Raw genomic sequence first — 19,524 nt, 5'->3', positions numbered from 1 at the left:
CACTCCATTATTTAGCCATCTTAGAAATACCTGGCAAATCTCGGTAATAGCGGTTCCTTGTGCTTAGTATCGCCCCTCTGCTGGGTTTGTAAGGTCGGGGAAGCTCTAAATCAGCCAAATCCGGGAAACCACTAATTTGTAATGGAAAAATGTCACCTTTGGAGGAAATCGGTAAAAATAAGTCGGGAAACAGTGAAATGGCTACCCTCCTCCCTGCTATGCTATCCTGACCATATAGCCACACCCCAGTATGCTATCCTAACCATACAGTCTGCCATGCTATCCTAAATACACACTGCCATGCTATCCTAACCACACATTCCATTATGCTATCCTAACTGCACCCACTATGCTATCCTAACCATACACCCTACCATGCAATCCTAACCATGCACACATCCCACCATGCTATCCTAACCAGTAAAATTGAAGGTTAGCACAATAAATCTTACCTTTTGTCCTATATCCTCAAAAAGCTTGCAGATCTCTTAACCTTAAGTAGAAAAACACACACACTTTCATACATACATACATATACATACATACACAACACCACACAGCAAATATACAAACATCCTACACTTATTTTATTTTTATTTTTCTTCTTTTTTTCAGGGTACCTTCTGCCATTGGATTTGGTGCAGCGGCAGCAGGTGTCGGTTTGTACTTCACTGAATGGAAATTGATCAATCAGTATATTCCCTTCTATGGCGGCCGCTACAAGGAGCAAGAGCAGGAGGAGTAGAGGCATGGGCTGAACTTTGAACTGTGGACTAATTCTGCAGGTGTGTATTGAATTTGTAATGGTAATGGTGGGTCTGTTTGTCCTTCACTGTTGTAGAAAATTATTTATAGTTTGGTGCCTTGAAATTTTTTTTTTTTTTTTATTTATTTATTTTTATTTATTTATTTATTTATTTTATTTATTTATTTTTTATTTATTTATTTTTTTTTTTTGTGTGTGTGTAACGGTTAATGAATTTCTGGTGTTTAGCTTTGGCTTATATGTCTGTAACTGATGTGTTAATGCTTCAAGTATGCAAAGGTAAAGCAGGTCTAAGCCTATTGCCTCTCTGAAAAAGAAGTGACGTATGATTTTCTGAAGATTGCAACTTTTACAAAAGATTAATGCAAGGTGAGCTCCTTTAACATTATTTTTAAGCCCTTTTCTTTCTTTTCTTTACAGAATCGGCTCATCATCATGTATGGTTTAGAAAATTGTACATTTCCGTGTGGTGTATGTGCATATGTATAAAGTCATCAGTTAAGTTAATAAAATGTTTCATATAAATACCTAGTAACACTCCCATCCTTCACAAGGTCTCTGTCAGCAGCAGGTTGTTGTATATACTTGTTTACTTATCAGCATTAGTACACATAGTTGTTCCAGCCAAGGATTCACAATGCTTTGCGATGCTGCCGTACAGGACTTCTGAAATATCTGCATTAGGTTTGAAACATTCACTTAATGTTCACATTTATTGTCTGTCATTGGAAGAAAATACAAGAACTAAAGATTTCTCCTTATCTTTCATTTACTTCATCATTATACCTTAGTAAAAAATTACTTTCTACCTTGTTTTAAACTGGAAGAAACTGTCTACATAAAAAATGCACCTTTTCATTTTGTATTCAAAACTGGCTTATGCTTTGTCTCAGGATGATTATGCTGTTGAACTCAAGTACTATAATTATAAACTTAATATATATGTATATCATATGGGGAAATTAAATTAATATAAAATGAATATATTATAAATTTAATGAAAACAACATTACACAAAGAAAATCCCTTATGTTAATCATGTAAAAATATTATTTAAATTCTCCATAAATTAGGAAATGTCAAGCAGATGCCTTGTATAAGTGGGACTCCACATCATGTAATGGCAACAGTCACTAGAAAACCACACTTGTCTTAAAACCATTAAGTAACAGTACATCAAGCAAGCCAGGACAGTCACACACACCTGCACACCCACACACACACACACACACACACACACACACACACACACCAGAATGGGGTGTGGGATGAGTTGGCTACTACTTTATTCTGGCCATGCCGAGGCCAGCCAGCAGTGCCTGAGTCAGCTGTGACCGCGAGTCTGGGGTCTTGTCCTGCTCTGCCTCCCCCTGGTCTTCCTGTGCCTCGTCTGCCAGCTCGACGCTCCCCTCCGTCACCTCATCCTCATCCTCCTCCTCTCCGGCTCTGAGGAGTGTGGTGGCCAGGCCTTCTTGGGGTGCCGTTGGGTCACAACGGGATCGGTTCAATTCCTCGCCCTCCGACGCCTGGCAGATGCGCCCCGTGGTACTCCACACCCTGCGGCTTGGCACCACCAGGCTGCTGCCACTCATGATGCTGCCTCTGCTGGACCAAGGACAACCTTTATACTTATAGCCTGCTATGCCTTCACTTCCTTGCCTCTCTTGGTGATTTGCTACTGTTTTGTTTTGGTGAAGGATATTCATTATTGGTGCTTACATGTCATCTTTGTGCTCTTAATTTCTTGATCCAGAAATTCAAAACCTGTTAATTATCTTGATCTCTTTGTATCAAATGGGTACACCTCAATTCTAAAGAGTGGAAAATGAGAACGGCAATAACTGTATCTCAAAACTTTGAGAGGAAAACTTTTATTACAGTTCCTACAATTTCTAAGATCTGAAATGTCTTACACAATGATTTTCCACACCATCACTACCTTTCCTGCATCAGCCTGGTGAGAACCTATAAGGGATGCCTGCCACCTGACAAACTATTGATACAAGGCCACCAACATCCACTATTTATATATGACTACCCAAATAAACTGTTGACTGGTAACTCTTACCATGCCACACCACACCCAGCCTTCACTGCCCACAAGTCAGCCTGCTGGGTGTGGCAAGCCACTCACCTGTTAGGAAACAGGTTGCTGCCATGACTAGTGAAGGTGAGGCTGACACTGCTAGAGGAGTGGGCATCCTCAGAGCCAGTGCTGGTGGTGGCAGCCGTGGTGCCACTCCCCCACTGAGCATCAGGGCCGTCCTGCATGGTGTGGCCTGGGACATCGGTGAAGGGCTTGTAGGGGGCAGCACCATGCTCCAGACTCTCCACCACATAACCGTCCAGGAAGCTGAGTGTCAGATCCAGAGGCACTCTTTGGTTCAGGATATCTTCTTGCTTCTGGATGATGCGCATACTCAGCTTGGGATTGGTCAGCCACCGACAGATTTCACTGGCCTTCTGTTGCAGTGCCGCGTCACAGCTCCCACTGGCTGCGTATGGCCCAAGGTAGGACAGGATCTCAGGGCAGACACTCTCGTCGTTGAGTCCAATGTTTTTAAGGCACTGGAAGACTGCCGTGTCACTCTCTCTCAGACTGGTGTCCTTGAGTCTCTTCAGGAAGGTATCAGTGAAGTACTTGGACACCTGTCTGGGCTCCTTGCCATAGTGGAGGTTCAGCACAGAGGCCACCAAGGTGACACAGGTTTCTGGTAGGGAGTCATAGCTGAACACCTTCAACAGCAGCTCCTGAGAGGCCTCCATAAATTCTTGACAACTCTCATTCTGAAAGCCTGGGTGCAAATAAGACATTAATTTCCTACACATATCCAATGGTCATGCTTCAACCTCAATGTATGTAATTGTTATAACCTTGTCTCTTTAACAACACCATCCTGACAAAATGAGAGATGAAAATGAGACAGTAAGCAGGGAAAATGAAGAGTGAGGAGCATGAGAATAATACCTCTCTCCATGACTTGAATCAGAGCACCTATGAGCCTTTTGTCAGGGTCAGGTTTGGCCAGGATCACAGGAGACACTATGCCAACACACCACGCAGCATCCCGGCACTGCTGGCCAATGATGGTTGCCAGCTCTCCTACAATGACCTTCTGAGTAACCTCGTCCTTGATGCGGCCTGAGAACTCCAGCAGGGTGGTGCACACAGCCTGGGTGACAGCAGGGGTGTAAGCATAGGAAGGCAGGGAAAAAAAGGAACAGACCATTTGCTAAACAGTTATTCTTTGTTCATAAATACCTGGTAGTTGTGTACATTGGCCATGGAACACAGCAACTTGAGTGTCTTGGCTTGCAGGTTCTGGTCAGAGTGGTAGAGGCAGTCCAACACAGCCTCCAGGTGGCCGGGAGTAAGTGCCTCCTCCAGCACAGAGAACACGTTGGCCAGAGCCTTTAACCCAACATACTTAAGGTCTACATTTGAGCTCTTCAGGAACCTGGCCAGAGGGAGAGTTTTTACATATTAAATTCAAAGAAAGATTTTAAAATACATACACTGAAAAGATAGCCAGCACAAAAACACACAACTTTCACATACACACTCATTTACACCACTCTCTACTCTCCGTTTTTCACAGTGATCTCACAGTAGACAGAGGAAGATCACACCATTGAGAAGCTTAACAGCATCTAGGATATCTAAAACTATAAACAGCAAACAAAGGATAAACACACACACACACACTCATAACCATCACTATCCCTCAGGCACCAGCACTCACCCCAGCACCACCCTGAGCACACTGAGGGTGAGTTCATCATGGTGAGGCAGCGCAGTGACAGTGAAGACACACTCCAGCAGCACAGCATACAGGGCCATCTCCTTCCCCCCCCACGGCTGCCCCAGGACCTGTTGCACTGCCTCCACAACCTCCTCTGGCACCTGCCACTCCTTAGAGGAAAGTTGCTGCAACACCCTGGACAGGATGAGGGTAGGATAAAAAATGACACAATAACATCATGGAGAGGACAAGTGTAGGATGAAAAATAAAAGATGGAAAGTACTGGTTATTTACCTCAGCATCTGTATCTGCACAAAGGGAGCAGGCAGAGCATTGACTTGGTAATCCTTGGGTAGTGCACCATTGAGTGACTGCACAAGGAGATGGGATGCGCTCCTTCCAAGCTGGTCTCGTAAAGCTGCTTTCTCACCACACATCTGAAAAAGAAGCACTAAAGAAAGAGGAAGGGGAAGGAGGAGGAAAACTGATAAACAAAAAACAGCATTAAGTACAACTTGAAGAAAAAGAGACAGAAAGAAAACTGCCTTCTCCTTTTGCCATTTCCCTATGAGTCTCCTCCAGTCATTTTTGTTTCTTTCATCTTCCTTTGACTCTCATCCTTTGCAGTTCTACTACAATTCCATCTCTCCATCTCACTCTCTGTCTTCTCCTCAACTTCCTTCCATCAAATGGCTTTCTCTATGCTCTTTTCTTCTTCCTACATGACCAAATCAGAACACAATAAGTTCCCGGAATCCCACCTTGAACACCTTGGCCAGGGAGGACACTGCAGCAAGGGCCACTGCTGGGTCCTGGTCTGTGAGGAGGTGCAACAGATGAGGCACCTGATCCCCTGCCAACTCCTGCAGCTCCTGGCCACACCTGACAGCTGCCACACCCACCATGGCTGCCGCACGCCTCCTTATGTACACCTGAAACACCACACACATTACATACTGCAAAATTTTATCGTCTCCCCAGCTTTTTAATGTTTCTAGTGAGCCTTTTCTACATATTCTTTCATCTAATCTAAGGTCTTCCTCTTCTTTTCAATGTCTATTTATCGACAACTGTACCAAAGGATTTTTCTTAAAGGAACACATTTCACTGCTGTAGTATTCTATCACAGACACACAGTAGGAATGCCAGGCCAGTGAATGAGTAACAATGACATGCCCAGTATACTTGCCAATCACCACAAACATCACACAGCCATCACCACAAGCAATGTCATGTTTCCTGTACCTGTTGGTGGGCGAGGCAGTGAGTGAGGGCGAGGATGATGCTTGGGGTGAGGTCTGGGGTGAGCACAGTGGGCAGGGAGGCCAGGGAGGCAGCCACATGTAGGGCGTTGGGAGCTGCGAGGTCACGTTGGATTGTGTTGACTAGAAGCAGTGTGAGCTCTGAGCCGGGCCCCAGTGACTGACTCACAAACAGGTACCCTACGTCAGAGAACAATGTTAGACTGACAGTGCTGGTTTAGTGACAGTATATGAAGTCAAGGGTTATGTTAGTGTGAATCTATATTGGAGAATCTTGTGAATATTCTCATGATTATTTTGAAATGTTGATGATGTCATTGAAAGCAATTCTGTCACACAACTTTTTGCCATATATATTAATAAGAAAATAGATACTCAGCAAATCAAATCATACACCTTCCTATACATATTCCGAGATGAGGATGAACACAAACCTATCTTCTTTTGGTGTATGTTTGTGCTCTGTGTTAGCTTAATGGCATGAATATGGAGGCTGGGCAGGGAGTAGCCACGTGCTGCCACCACCAGGGCGCGACACAGCACGTCTGCCACGACTGCGCCACTCACACCAGGGGAGGAGAGAAGCTTCACCCACTCACGGCTCTCACGCTCCACACAGTGCTCCTCCTCCTGCAGGTATGCAAGTTATGATAAGTAAGGAGTAATCTAGTTAGGATGGTATATTTATTGTATCAGCATAAGTGACAAACAATCCTCTCTGCCTGACCTGTTTTGATATCCTTTGTGCAGCCTGAAGCTTCTCAACAAAGTGGATGAGGCCAAGGGAGACATTTTTGAGGCCAGGCAGGGCGGCCGCACCCTGCCTGGCCACGCCTCCGCTGCTGCTGCTGCTGGCCCCAAACACACTGTGCACCAGGCCACTCAGGGTCTTCTCCAGCACACCAGACATCTCTACATAGTCCTCAGGTCACCTCCACACATTTCTGAAACACTTGTCTCATTAGGAAAGCATCATTTATCTGGACTAAGAGAGAGTCGGGAGCAGAGAGGCAGCAGCCCATCAGGAGTTAATTGTACATCATGTCACTCTGTGGAAGGGGCTTACCTCCGCTGAACAGAATCCTTTCATGAACACCCAGCACTGCAGTACCCTCACTCTAAGTACTAACACTACACCAGAAATGCATCACTAGAGCTGTTGAGGTGATGTTCTGCGATGGTGTTTGAGAATTACCTTAGACAGACCTAAACCAGACCACAGCCCTAGCCAGCCCAGGACCCCAATGCTCCACGAGTGCCTGAGATGGAACTATAGTGAAGAATTACCAACAGCTGCATCACCAGACCACACTGCACTAACAAGACAATGGGTGGCGTTGCGAGAGAGGTGCCTGCAAATCCCTTGTCATTCTCAAACACTGAGGCCTGGACACTCCTGCAGGACACGCCCAGCAACACCATCACACCTGCACATCCTGGCACACGCTGGCACCCCAGCACCACTGCATCCCCATGACACCACTGACCCTCCCGTGACACCTGTATGACTCATCTGGCACCTGTAAGGCTCACCTGGCACTGCAACGACTCTTCTGACACACCTGAGGGTCATGTAAACAAACCAATAGTTTTGCCAACTCGACTTTCACTTACTTTACTCTACATATCAACTTATTTACTGTCAAATCACTAGGAATGTTTAAATAAGTAAGGCTCTATTTTATTTAGACGTGATATTGTGTATATTTTTGGGTGTTAAAGCAAAATGACACGAAACGACAGGCGGTACTGAGAAGAAATTGGGGCAAGATCAGCTTGGTAACACTGCTCAATAATATCCACATAGGACATCTACTTTACTTTAAAACCAAACTGGCCTGCAGGGAGCCACTGAGTCACATGAAAAGGCATCACATAATTACAACAACCACCAGACACCAATCAGCCATCAACATCCTCTTTTTCTTTCCATTTTTAAGAACTAATTGACTGCATGCATTTATTTTGAGGGACACGCTGGGAGTGAACAAAAGGGGCTGAAGTAAGGGGGAACTAGCACCAATGAGAAAGGAATACTGGGGGAAGGCTGGCAGTGATTGGCTCCCTGGTGGCACTGCGGGTGAAGTGTCCAGGTCCAGGTGACGGCCGCGCGCAAGAGGCCAGCTGACTACCACCACCATCACTTCTTCCCCGTCTGATACGTGTGGAAAATCGAAAATTAATGACAAACTAACCCATTCACCCTATTGGCCGCGGTGATCTAAGTACGAGCAAGGATAAAGACTTAGTATAACACAACAAGAGGCGGATCAAAGGCGTAATAAGCTAAGAGAAGAGACCGAAGCTGCTGTAGCGACTCCTTCCTGCCATCTCGCCCTTCCAAAACTACCTATTTCTCCGTCATGGCCGCCAGCAACGAAGCGTAAGTAACCACAGGGCTGCACCATCACCTCCCTAGGCCTTGGCTGTGGTGTTTAGCAGGTGTTCGAATGTCAGAGCGGAACGGGGAAGGGTTTAATGGATGAGTGTGAAAATCTACGGGAGATGCTATACTGATTCCAACCTCCGCAGTTTGTGTTTTCGTGTTCCCGTTGATGTTTTGTGGGTATTTTGTGGTGTCAGGGACTGGTTTGGGTGTTCTGTGTGTTGGGGGGAGAGGTGTGTAAGGCGGTAAGGTGTTGAGAGATGGAGATAAAGGGTAGAGGAGAAGGAAGAGGAAGGGTATGGAAGGAGGGAGAGCTATGGCTGGGAATGAGTAGTGAAGGTGGTTGACAAATCTCATATTGACCAAGGAAGATATTTTTGTTAAGTGGTAATGCTCAATAACCAGAGGGTGAGTAAGCATCCAGTTATATAACATATCTATTCATATTTTTATTTTTAACTAACAGGAACACTGACCAAGAACAATGAAATGTGCATAAAAGAGATCCACTTAGTTGCCAATTACTAAAGCAAAGAGAAGGATGAATCAAAGTTAGAGAAATGCCTTAGAATATTCCTCTCCCTTCATAGACATAGCCTCTACTTGTCAAGGTTAGGAAAAAGAGAGATAATCCTTGCCAATCCCTAATTGCATGAACTCCTGGCAGTCTGGCATAGTAAGAGAGACCATCTTAATATTACTATGGTACTTGCATGCATAACTCCTATCAGTGTTAAAGGATTTTGAAATGCACAGACCCTCAAAGTTATGTTAAAGGGGATCAATCAGGCAAAAAATTGAAGTAGAGGAGAAAATTGAAGTATTGCATACATGTTAAAGGGAAAGAAACATTGCAATGGTTATTTATGTATCAGAAGAACAAAGTGGCCTGACTTAACACTGGTGATTATCTGTGTAAATTTGTGCATTTTGAAGCCTAAAAAAATCATTCTCTCTCTCTCTCTCTCTCTCTCTCTCTCTCTCTCTCTCTCTCTCTCTCTCTCTCTCTCTCTCAATGGTTTCTTTATATAGGTAATTATACATTTACCTGTTAATTTGTTGTGTTTGCAGCATCACCGAGGAGATTGAGGCGCTGCAGGCCATCATGCTGGACGAGGTCATGGTGCTCCAAGGGGAAGGGTCTGTATTGCCTCCTTAGTCAGTTAGGTTAGGTTAAGTCCAGTCATGGTGCTCTGGTGCGATGGATGTGTACCTTAATGTCAGTCAGTGCAGTCAGGACACATCTCACACTTACTGGAGAGGAAGCAACACTGTCTTCACATATTAGACTGTTGAAACAATACATCTGGTCTGATTTTCTCACAATTTTGCCTCTTACCTTGATATTTTTTCTTTACATTTCTATGTTTTTCTTATTGTGGGATAGATCGGATGTCCAAATATAGGAAAAGTAAGTGAAAAAAAATTTATGCATTTAAAAATAAGGGAAAATATAAAAGCAAAATAAAATTTGAAGATAGTCACACTGGTATGCCTTTTTATATGTAAGAATGATTGAAATTAGTTAAATGATAATAAGGTTTGTCCCACCCTTGCAGAGGAGTGCCAACAGGAGTGGAGGTGGTGGTGGTGCCAGCCACAGCCCAGAATGTCAAGGAACAGCATGTGCGTGTCACTCTGGTCATCTCTCTGCCTCCTGAGTACCCTGATGCATCCCCCAGCATTACTCTGAGGTACTGCTTTACTGAGCCCTTATCGTATCCAGTGTTTCTTAAGCCTTCTGTTCTGCTAAACTCTCTTTTCCTAGCAGACACACCCTGCATGTTCCATTATGGTCATGTGATCAGTTAATTCTGCATTTTTTTTTTTTTTTCTTTTTTTGTGAGGGACACTGGCCAAGAGCAACAAAATTTATATCAACAAAAGCCCACTGAGATGCCAATCCACAAAGAAGACCCAGAACAATAAACAAGATCTAAGAAATGTATTGAGGTGGTATAGAAAAGGAGGCAGAGTTCATATAACATACCAATGCCTAACTATTATGTAGCGTGTGCCTTTCAGAAACCCTCGTGGTGTGGATGACGATGTGTTGGAGAAGATTCATCAGGAAAGCCAGCAGCGGTGTGAGGAGTATCTGGGCTGTCCCGTCATCTATGAGCTGATAGAGGTGAGGCATGAACACAAGGAAGCCTTCACAGTGTTGCCAGTGATGCAACTTCTGGGAAAATGCTATAGTGTATTAAGAGTCCACTGTCTAACCAGAGGGAAAGTAGAAGTTATCTTATATTTGCCTGGCAGTTCATACTCTAATGATAAAGTGTAATAATAAATCAGTACTTTATTACATATGTTTTGTCTAGATGAAGGGAAGGTGAAAGGCATGAGATATTTGGCAGTTAATTTCATATGTTTATTAAAGACATTTTCATGGTGGTGGTGATTCTTAATACTGTAATGTGTTTCCAGGTGGTGCGTGACAATCTCACTGCCAACAACACCCCAAGCTGCCCCTGTGCCATCTGCCTGTACCACTTTACCGACACGGACACCTTCACCAAGACTCAGTGCTTCCATTACTTCCACTCCTATTGCCTTGGAAGGTGGGTGGGTGCATTCTGGGAACTGTTTTCTATCTTGGTGTTTAGGTGATGAAATGTGGTGTGGCTTCATGTTTTCTGTCTTTATCTTCTACCAATTCACATATATAGTGGTGGTGATTATGACCTCTTTATGCAAATTAAGGAAATGTTAAGAATTTTGTATTTTAATTTGCTGCTTTTAACAGGTAGGTATTTAAGTAGGAAAGTGTTTAGTAGTATTAGTGTTATATGGTGAAACAAGATTGTTTTTAAAGAAATAAGATAAAAGAGGATATGAATGTTCAGAGATAAACCTAACTTAATCATAGAATCTTAAATTCAGTCGAAGTATAAAGAGACACTACAAAGTTATATCAAGATCCAATACTTACCATCATAACAGTCAAGGTTAAATGGAGGAAACAAAAGAAAGCAGCACCAGCAGAGACATGACTCACACTTGTGCTCATCTGATTGCTGCACTGACAGGTACATTGCAAACTGTGAGGAGGAGGCTGCTGCAGAGGAGGAGGAGCCACAGCCGGCATGGATGGCCCGGGAGAAGAAGCAGCTCATGTGTCCTGTGTGCCGTGACCCCATTCAGAAGGAGGTAAGTGACCACATTCTGAAACGCTTCTGTGCTGCACCTCTGTTGATATTTTCAAAAGGCTCAACTTGAAATTACACAGGTTTTAAGTGTTTTTATGATGTAAATGATAAATTAACAAGATTTCTGCTCTGTTTGAAAGGAGAAACAGACTTTAAAACCTGAGTCATCATTTCTGTAGCCTTTGAAAATATTTACTGCTTTGTTTGATGTATCTTTATCTTTTCCAAGTACAGGCAATCCCCAGTTAACGAACGTTCACACAACGAAATTTTGCTACAACAAACGTTTCCTTTTACTACCATCTGTTCATATAACAAACACCAAACTCGTTTTAACGAAATTTTATCCTGATAATTTTTCCCAAGATTGAAAGCCCTGCCGTATCACACAAGCCGACAGGCTTTTGAATACACCAGCACCTCTCGTAGACAAAATGCGCCCCACTCACTCCCCCTACCCTTCCCCACTCTTAATAGTTCAAAACAATAACAGCATCCAGCAACGTCTTCCCTCGCTCAACATACCACCAAAACGCCCTGCAACCAGCCCTGCAATGTTGCCTAGCATTACTAAGAAGACCAGGAAGTCTCTTACTCTCAAAGTGAAGCTGAATATTATTCACTAACACAAGAGAGGCGAGAAAACTAATAGCATTGCTCGCCACCATGGCTTGACTCTATCTAGTGTCTCTACTATTTTCAAGTCAACAGACTCTATTAAGAAGGCTGGTGAGACCATATTTTCCTTGCAAGCTAAAAGAACACCCGAACTCGTGACTCTGCAATGGATAAAATTGAAAGCCTTGTGGAAATGTACATAAGTTTTGTATGCAGTGCAATGATGCGCCCATTGTTTACATTCCACGGGTTGCTGGCTAGCATCTTTCCCGCTCCACTCTCCCTCCCTTCATAAATTTAAGATCATCAACATTATAAAGTTACATACATACATACATACATTAGTATACATTATAATGACTTAGTCTTAAATTAAGCTGCTTAAATGTTTAACTTCATAATGTTTATTTTCATTAAACCTTTTACTGTACTATGATGCACTTTTGCTTTGTTTACTCTCAATGGAAGTCCAAGTCAGGGGTCAAACTTATTATAATTGGTTCATTTAATGAAAATTCACACAACGAACTTTTTTTAGGAACGTAACCCATTCATTAAGCGGGGGTTGCCTGTATATGTGTTGGCTGAAGCAGCCTTTCTGCGTTACTTCCTTGGTAGCCTCCACAGCATCTAGCAGGCATTGTTTGTGTGCAGCATTGGGCAAGCATCCAGCTGCTCTTTCAACCTATAGGTAATGGTGTTATTTTCCTGTGAAGCTCAACAGTGAGGACTTGCTGCTTGCTGCACCACCAGAGGAAGAGGAGAACACCATGGAGTTCCGAGCAGATGACCCAACCCTGGTGGCTTTGCAGCAGAAGATGGCACAGCTATACCTCAAACAGAAGGAAAAGGGAGGCATCATTGACTTGGAGGAAGAAAAGAACAAGTTTCTGTTGTCATCTAATAGGGTAATGTTGTGTGGTGTTGTGAGTAAAATCCTGGAGGAGGAACAAAGTTGTGCAGTATCATAATAGTAACACTGCAGAGTGAAGAAAACAAGTTGTTATTTCCTTTGAAGGGCAAAACTGTGTTGCTTGTTCTCTAAGAAAAATAAAATTGTAAATGTTTGATGATAATAAATGGTGAATATTGATATATTGAAAGAAAAACATGACATACATTATTGTAAGTTTATAGCTGATTTATGTAGGCTGACAGTGTTATATTGACATTGATAGGTTCACTGGTAATACTTCATTAGCATTGTATTACTGGTTTTTCCCAGGTGGACTTCTATGAGGGCTTTGGGGGCAGCCTGGAGGAGGAGGCGAGTCTCAGCCTTCCAGACTCCCCTGTGGAGGCTCCGTTGGAGGACCAGCCGCCCGTTGCCCCCGCCCCTCCCGCTGCCAGGCGAGGCAGCCGTCCCACCCAGCCCCGACACCAGGGCCACAAGCCCCAGGGGGGCTACGGCCGCCAGCCCTGGAGGAACACAGACCATGGAGGTGACGGGCGGCACTGGGCCAGCAACCGAGGCGGCCGAGGCAGCAGTGGAGGCCGTGGGCGGGGTGCCGGACGGGGAGGAACTCACGGCTCCTCCAGGATCATCCCTGAACACAAGGAGTACAGTACTGCCGGTCTGAAGAACTCCTGCATGATAGACAACAACCTGGGCAGCAAGAGCCATGGCCGTCATGATGATGGCAAGTATGAGAATGGCAGCATCTACCAGCACAGCAACAACAGGGCCGAGATGTGCTTTGGGGCACGGGGCGGGGGAGGCGGTGGGGGCAACAAGAGGGGCTCCAAAGGGCCCGGCAGCAGGCAGCGTTATGGTCCTGGCAGGGGCAGGGGCCGTGGGCCTCCTGCCAACTTCACCCCATCAGCCCAGCGTCACTCTGCTCAAGACTGGAGTTGACGAATGTGGCTTGCAGGGTTGTGGCTGCCCTGTCTCCTCCTCTCTGCCCTCTCTCTCCTCGTCTGTGTACCAAGTATTACCATAATTATGTATTTAACCCTCAAGTATTCAGTATATTCAACTTCCAAAAGAGATGGGTGTTGTAGAAGTAGTTACAATGATCAGCTTACTCACTGTAGCGCCATAGATGAGTGTGTTGGCCGTGCGTCGTCCCCCCCTCGTGCATCCCCCAAACCCCCCAACTCGGTGTATAGCAATAGCATTACGTGTCCTTTGGTCGTAAGATATTCCTCTAGGTGTACCACTAGCAAAATCAAGATTTTCATAGAAATTTTAAACTCACAACTTTGACAGAGAATTAATGCCCTCTGTACTCTCCTTTCAATGAGGGGAGACAACAAATTAAAGACAGCAAATCTGATAAGAATCAAAGTCCTGCATAATATAAACACTAGGAGAAGATGCAGAAGCTGGCAGTGTGTGGCAGACAGTGGCACACCCTGCTGTCCTTGGGTTTTTTTGGGGAAAGATTTTGTATTTGAGTTCTTCACAAAGTTTATTTTTTATATGCACAAAATATTTACTTTGTATAGTAATAGTTTGTTTTTCATCTATTTTAGATGATCAAAAGTTAGTTTTACATTTTAGTCTGTGATGAGAATTGTTATGAGTTTTATTGAGGGTGAATGGAAAGGGATGCTTGTAACTACTCTTTTCTAAATACGTATCGTCTCAAACACAACACAAGACAGACTTCCATGGTAACACTCGGCAACCTTCTTGGGTGGAGGGTGAGGGGGCAGCACCTGGTGGTGGTGGCAGTGCCAGGGGCCAGGCCTCAAGCTGGAGTGCCAAGGACAGACACACACACCAGACTCATTACCTGGCCAGCAACTTCCTCACCCTGAAAATGAAGAACTGTGCAACAATTTGAAGAGGAAGAAACTGAAGATTTATTTGTGATGGTTTCATGATTGAGGAAGACAAAATATAACAATAATTTAAGCTGTGATTCACATAATAATTAATGGTGTATGTGTTGGAAGTGGTCTGACTATTTGTAATATCTGTAATGGACTTCAATAACCAAGTGCCCTGAAGACAGACTGGTTAAGCTGCTTTAATTCATCACACCACATAGTAATGACTGTGGTGTGGTGATCCATAGATGTGCTCTGCCTGCCTCATACTCAGTTGCTGGTGTGTCTTTTTGCGGAGGGACAGATTAATTTTAATTGACAAGGATCTAATTAATAATCAGCTAATATGACAAACCTACTACTTATGTATGATTGTTTTACATTTGACAGGTATTTTCAGGGACAAATAAAATATTTTGTAGTGTAAAGGGCACATTGTTAGTCATATCCATGTACACATTGATAAGTATAAGCCATAAAGTTAGCAAGTCTGAAGCAAAGGAACACTTATATTGAGGGACGATACAAGACAGCCACTTCAGTTCACCCTTTGTGATGATATTATAGGCTAAGCTGAGTGCCATGTTAGCATCTGATGAAGGGAGGGAGAGGATGGGGATATCAGCTTCCTAATACAGTACAATTTATAGCCACTGGAATGACAAACTTAGGGACGGTTGCTGCGGTACCTTTACTCACTTGACTAATATCAGTCATGCACTACAACTAAGGACTGTTTCATGTCTCCTAGATTTTGATTAGTGTATGGTGGTATTTTCCCGAATGTTGGGCCCATCAGTTTTCTATTACTATCATGTGTTCATTTTATCCTTTATTTGTGTAACAATGAATAGATGCAGTAATTACTTAACGGGTGACGTACAACATACGGCACAGTTTATACTATAGATGTATTGTGATTATTGTTTTCAGATTGTCAGAAAGGATCATGTCCATGACTTTGTTGCAGCACAGACAAGAGGGAAAAAAGTTGTCATCTAGATTACAATGCAAAATGTAGTTTTACATAGCAGTAAATATTAAGAATATGAAACAAAAAGTTTTAGTTAGGTACAGAGATGAGCCAGCAAGGCTTTGGTCTTGGTGTGCTGTTGCTGACAAATGTCAAGGTGACTTTGAGGAAGGTAGCTGCTACCTTCTTCAAACACTGCTGGACTTTAATCCACATCAAAGTAATGAAGTTGTTCACCAAGCTCTGCACCATCATGCAAACCTTGCTTTATCTTACAAGTTCCTAATTACTTTTCTTAAGTATGTATTTTCTAAGTTATCGCTATTTTCTTGAGAATTTTTCCACTCCTACAAAGAGCAGTCTGGAATAGTTCAAGGTCTGGTGCCACCCGTGTGATTGATTAGACCTTTTGTAACTTGGTTTTGTTTACACTTTATCTGGCAATTATGCTGATACGATACAGGTTTGTGCCACTCAAGGTCTTGCCAACGGGTTCGCTGAAGCACGGTGGAAGGAGCGACTCTGACGAGACGCCTCCCAAGTGTCACACTCACGGATTTTGCACTTGAACCATATCTTGGAAAGGCTGAAATTTGTGTAGCTATTGTAAACTTTCAAAATCTTAGTTCAACAATAGACTAAACCCTGCATTCCTTTATGTGCAATCACAGCCCGGTAAATACCTTTTTGAATTATGCTTTGTAGAACTGACACTGATTTGTATTTACTGGGATCAACGTAACACAATAATTATTGTCTCATACTGTATTAAATGTGAAATATAAATTATCCCTTTCCTACTGGCTACACAGTATTTACTTCCCCTTTTATATATTCACTGGATGACCAAGTCTTATGAGTAAGTTTATGGAGAAAAACATATGTTTTAGGCTTCGGAAAATTTTTTTTATCTTCATGGAAACTCATTAAATTTTGTTGTCTACTGAACAATCACTTACGAGGAGCAGAAACAAAGAAGCATATCTATTTCAGAATAGTGTAAGAAGTAATGCTTATATTTGAAATGTATCATAAACAGTAAACAACTAATCTCAATATCAATACCTTCACAAAAATACAATACGAACAATTTAAAAGTCATACATACTATGAAACCACAAGAAGTCTTGTCTATCTCTCTACACCAGCCCAAAGCCTCACAGCCTCCTTCCTCATCAGCTAATGTTTTCCTTAATGACTGCATCCTTATGCCACCTCTTCCTCCATCCTGGTCAATAAGCAATATATGTAACTCCAAAATACTACTGTACTTGTATTTGGCAATATACGTAACTCCAAAATACTACTGTTCTTGTATTTGGCAGCATGTTAAATAAAATACACATACTTTCCTCCTTGGTGGGGAAAAAAAACTTTGTTCTTAAAGCACACATTGCTTCAATGTAAAGTTAACTTCTGCCTTGTGCATTCCTGGTAGTCACACACACACACACACACACACACACACACACACACACACACACACAATGCTTTGTGAGTATGCATCAGTACTTTCCTCAGTACAGCTACATGCCATTGTAAGATGAAAACACATCAGTACTTAAATGTCACATGCACACACACAAGCATGGGTACACACTATTGCATCATAACAGTCCCTGAATAGAAAGCATGACACTCTCAACTAAGCATATTTGTTCCTCATTTCCTTGTATTCAAAATATTCTTGAAATATATTAATTATTAGAGACCATAAAAAAAGCTGGGATATCTATGCACATTAATAAAGTTTCATTCTGGTGTGACTGGTTTAGTCTGAAAAAACCACAGTGCTTTACATCAATTAAACTAAAGTCATGGAATCACTAAGTTTAAATGACAGCTCAAAACCTCTCACTGGTTATTTTCATACACTGAAATGGTGCTTGGTTTCTCAGAAGAATGAGCATTAATAAAATGACAAGTTATCTATCATACGTAAATTTAGAATTGTCACTTTTCTCTATCCCAGGTTTCAGATGAATGAAACAAATCAATGCCCACAATTAATTTCCAAGTCTACTAAACACATCAGTTTTTAAAGGTATCATTTCCTCACTCATAATTTCACCAGTCTTTTTGTTCACTTTTACAATTTTTTTGACATACTTTTTCCCTGCTGTTGAGGACACAGATGAAGAAGCTGCCGCTGAGACCACAGTCCTTCCCACCGGCTGACTTTTAGGTGTTGTTGGTATTGTTGCCACAGCAGGAGCCACTTTTCCCTTCAATGTGCTGATGGGGGATGCTTTGGGAGACTTGCTTATTATATCCCTGGCAAATATCCCAGCACTGGAGCAGGCCCCACCTCCAGCACTCTTCTGCACCCCCAGCCTGCTCTTGACACTGGTGGTGGTGTCTGCATTCATGGCTGTGGCTGAGCTTATGGTGCCCAAAGAGCTGTTTGATAACTTCTTAACTGGTGTTGCTTTCTCTGCACTCTCCTTGGAGGTGTACTTCAGAATACCTTGGTACTCCAATGGCTTGCCCAGGCTCAGGTCACGTTCCCCAGCACCTGAGTCAGAATCTTCATTGAACACCAGGCGGCCAAAGACTGAAGAAGACTTCTTGGTGCCATTCTCTGCCACTGGGGACGAACGGATGACATCTTTCCCGTGCATTGTAATGGTTATCTTGGGGTTCTCATTGGTGGTGCTTGTGACAGAATTATCACCAAGCCTATTGAACACCGAGCTCCTCTTGCCATTTCCCGAGTCTTCCTCCTCCAAAGGCCTCTTGGTGCCTGAGCTGAGACGTGAAGAGAGGCTCTGTGAGAGATTTGGGTTGGTAGAGGGAGGTGATGGGGGTGGCCCTTCCTTCCTGACATAATGTTCCAGCATCCTGGTGGCTGGGGTGCTCTTCTTAGGGGCTGGGGCAGGGGGCGGGGTCTCATGCTGGGCAGGGGCAGCCGGTGTGACCTGTAGCACCTTCTGACGGGAGAGCTGACCAGAGAACACCTTGGCGTGCTTGAGGATGGCGATGACGTCCCCCATCACTGTGATCCCCATGTCCTTCAAGTACTCCCGGTTCAGGTCCAGCAGCATATCTGTCTTGATGCGATTGTCAGTGAAGATGATGGCATAGTTTGTGGCCTCGCCTGCTGGGATGCCAGCCTCCGTGAAGAATTTGAGCCATGTTGAGGTGTCACTAATGGATGACATCTTGATCCTCTTTTATCTGGTCTGAACAGAGAGATTTAATGTCACATTACCATCAGAAGACAGCCAGTCCTCCCCATAGACCATGAACTTGTCTGGTCTCAACTCACACTGTCACTTCAGTCAAATAGATGAGAGCAATTATGAGTCAAATGAGACTAATTTCCTACTGCAGACCTTCACACAGCTCTGTTATGATACTCTCTGGTGCTTGTTAACATTAATTCAAAATTTGCCACTCCAGCACAACAATAATAACACTCAGAATTGTGAGATCTTCATCATGAAACAAGCAAACTCAATGAATCTAAATCTAACTTAACCTAACCTTGCCCTAAAATGAAACCGAGAATTCTACTTCAATATCATCAAAATATACGTTTAAAACGGCAGCCAATCAACAAACCCCAGACTGATGCAGTGAGCGAGTGGGAAGCGGTCAACCCACCTTAGCCCTGCCCGTCCTCACCGCTGGGCACTGTCATGGAGAGCTGTTTGGGCTCAGGTTAGGCCTTCACACCGCCCCCTTGGTAATGCCTGGTCAGCACTCCCGTCAAGGGCGCTGCAGGGAAGCCGGGAAAAGGTTATTGAGGCTCCTGGGAGGTTATTCCTGGCCCGCGCCTCACCGCCATCACAACACAACGTCCGATTCCGTCATTGGCTCTTTCCGCTCGTGTTCGGAGCCCCGCTC

The 19,524-nt window shown here is 43.6% G+C and overlaps 3 protein-coding genes across 6 annotated transcripts; 1 reads left to right on the top strand and 2 right to left on the bottom strand.

Moving 5' to 3' along the window:
- Nucleotides 1-1,242: 1,242 nt before the first annotated feature.
- LOC123510332 (AP-4 complex subunit epsilon-1-like) lies at nucleotides 1,243-7,415 on the bottom strand. Of its 2 annotated transcripts, none has more exons than XM_045265402.1 (11): nucleotides 7,305-7,415; nucleotides 6,499-6,715; nucleotides 6,206-6,401; nucleotides 5,755-5,951; nucleotides 5,271-5,441; nucleotides 4,804-4,946; nucleotides 4,510-4,704; nucleotides 4,029-4,224; nucleotides 3,735-3,939; nucleotides 2,901-3,561; nucleotides 1,243-2,371 (listed from the first exon to the last, which is right to left on the bottom strand). In XM_045265402.1, exons 2-11 carry the CDS (start codon nucleotides 6,679-6,681, stop codon nucleotides 2,047-2,049), a joined length of 2,472 nt encoding a protein of 823 aa, XP_045121337.1. In that variant the 5' UTR covers nucleotides 6,682-6,715; nucleotides 7,305-7,415; the 3' UTR covers nucleotides 1,243-2,046. The 2 variants fall into 2 exon arrangements, with proteins under 2 accessions (XP_045121337.1, XP_045121338.1); XM_045265403.1 differs by having other exon boundaries at nucleotides 1,243-2,368.
- Nucleotides 7,416-7,823: 408 nt separating this feature from the next.
- On the top strand, nucleotides 7,824-16,482 carry LOC123510333 (E3 ubiquitin-protein ligase RNF25-like). The gene is made up of 8 exons (XM_045265404.1): nucleotides 7,824-8,154; nucleotides 9,229-9,297; nucleotides 9,717-9,851; nucleotides 10,183-10,288; nucleotides 10,588-10,721; nucleotides 11,190-11,310; nucleotides 12,644-12,835; nucleotides 13,153-16,482. The coding sequence occupies exons 1-8, from the start codon at nucleotides 8,135-8,137 to the stop codon at nucleotides 13,780-13,782; spliced, it is 1,407 nt and encodes a 468-aa protein (XP_045121339.1). The 5' UTR covers nucleotides 7,824-8,134; the 3' UTR covers nucleotides 13,783-16,482.
- On the bottom strand, nucleotides 14,320-19,523 carry LOC123510334 (uncharacterized protein C19orf47 homolog). Of its 3 annotated transcripts, XM_045265407.1 has the most exons (3): nucleotides 19,240-19,522; nucleotides 17,785-18,857; nucleotides 14,320-14,686 (listed from the first exon to the last, which is right to left on the bottom strand). In XM_045265407.1, exons 2-3 carry the CDS (start codon nucleotides 18,834-18,836, stop codon nucleotides 14,662-14,664), a joined length of 1,077 nt encoding a protein of 358 aa, XP_045121342.1. In that variant the 5' UTR covers nucleotides 18,837-18,857; nucleotides 19,240-19,522; the 3' UTR covers nucleotides 14,320-14,661. The 3 variants fall into 3 exon arrangements, with proteins under 3 accessions (XP_045121342.1, XP_045121341.1, XP_045121340.1); XM_045265406.1 differs by lacking the exon at nucleotides 14,320-14,686 and having other exon boundaries at nucleotides 16,560-18,857; nucleotides 19,282-19,523; XM_045265405.1 differs by lacking the exon at nucleotides 14,320-14,686 and having other exon boundaries at nucleotides 16,560-18,857.
- Between the last annotated feature and the right edge of the window lies 1 nt (nucleotide 19,524).

This window comes from Portunus trituberculatus, chromosome 28 (assembly GCF_017591435.1).
Source record: "Portunus trituberculatus isolate SZX2019 chromosome 28, ASM1759143v1, whole genome shotgun sequence".
Lineage (NCBI taxonomy): Eukaryota > Metazoa > Arthropoda > Malacostraca > Decapoda > Portunidae > Portunus > Portunus trituberculatus.
This window is presented reverse-complemented; position numbering and strand designations above follow the sequence as displayed.

Coding starts and splice junctions, on each gene's coding strand:
- LOC123510334 (XM_045265406.1), bottom strand. CDS start 18,836: ATGTCATCCATTAGTGACACCTCAACATGGCTCAAATTCTTCACGGAG.
- LOC123510332 (XM_045265402.1), bottom strand. CDS start 6,681: ATGTCTGGTGTGCTGGAGAAGACCCTGAGTGGCCTGGTGCACAGTGTG. Junction 3,940..4,028: donor CCAATGTACACAACTACCAG/GTATTTATGAAC, acceptor GCTGTCACCCAG/GCTGTGTGCACCACCCTGCT. Junction 3,562..3,734: donor GATTCAAGTCATGGAGAGAG/GTATTATTCTCA, acceptor ATTTGCACCCAG/GCTTTCAGAATGAGAGTTGT.
- LOC123510333 (XM_045265404.1), top strand. CDS start 8,135: ATGGCCGCCAGCAACGAAGC. Junction 9,852..10,182: donor TCCCCCAGCATTACTCTGAG/GTACTGCTTTAC, acceptor TGTGCCTTTCAG/AAACCCTCGTGGTGTGGATG. Junction 10,722..11,189: donor CACTCCTATTGCCTTGGAAG/GTGGGTGGGTGC, acceptor CTGCACTGACAG/GTACATTGCAAACTGTGAGG.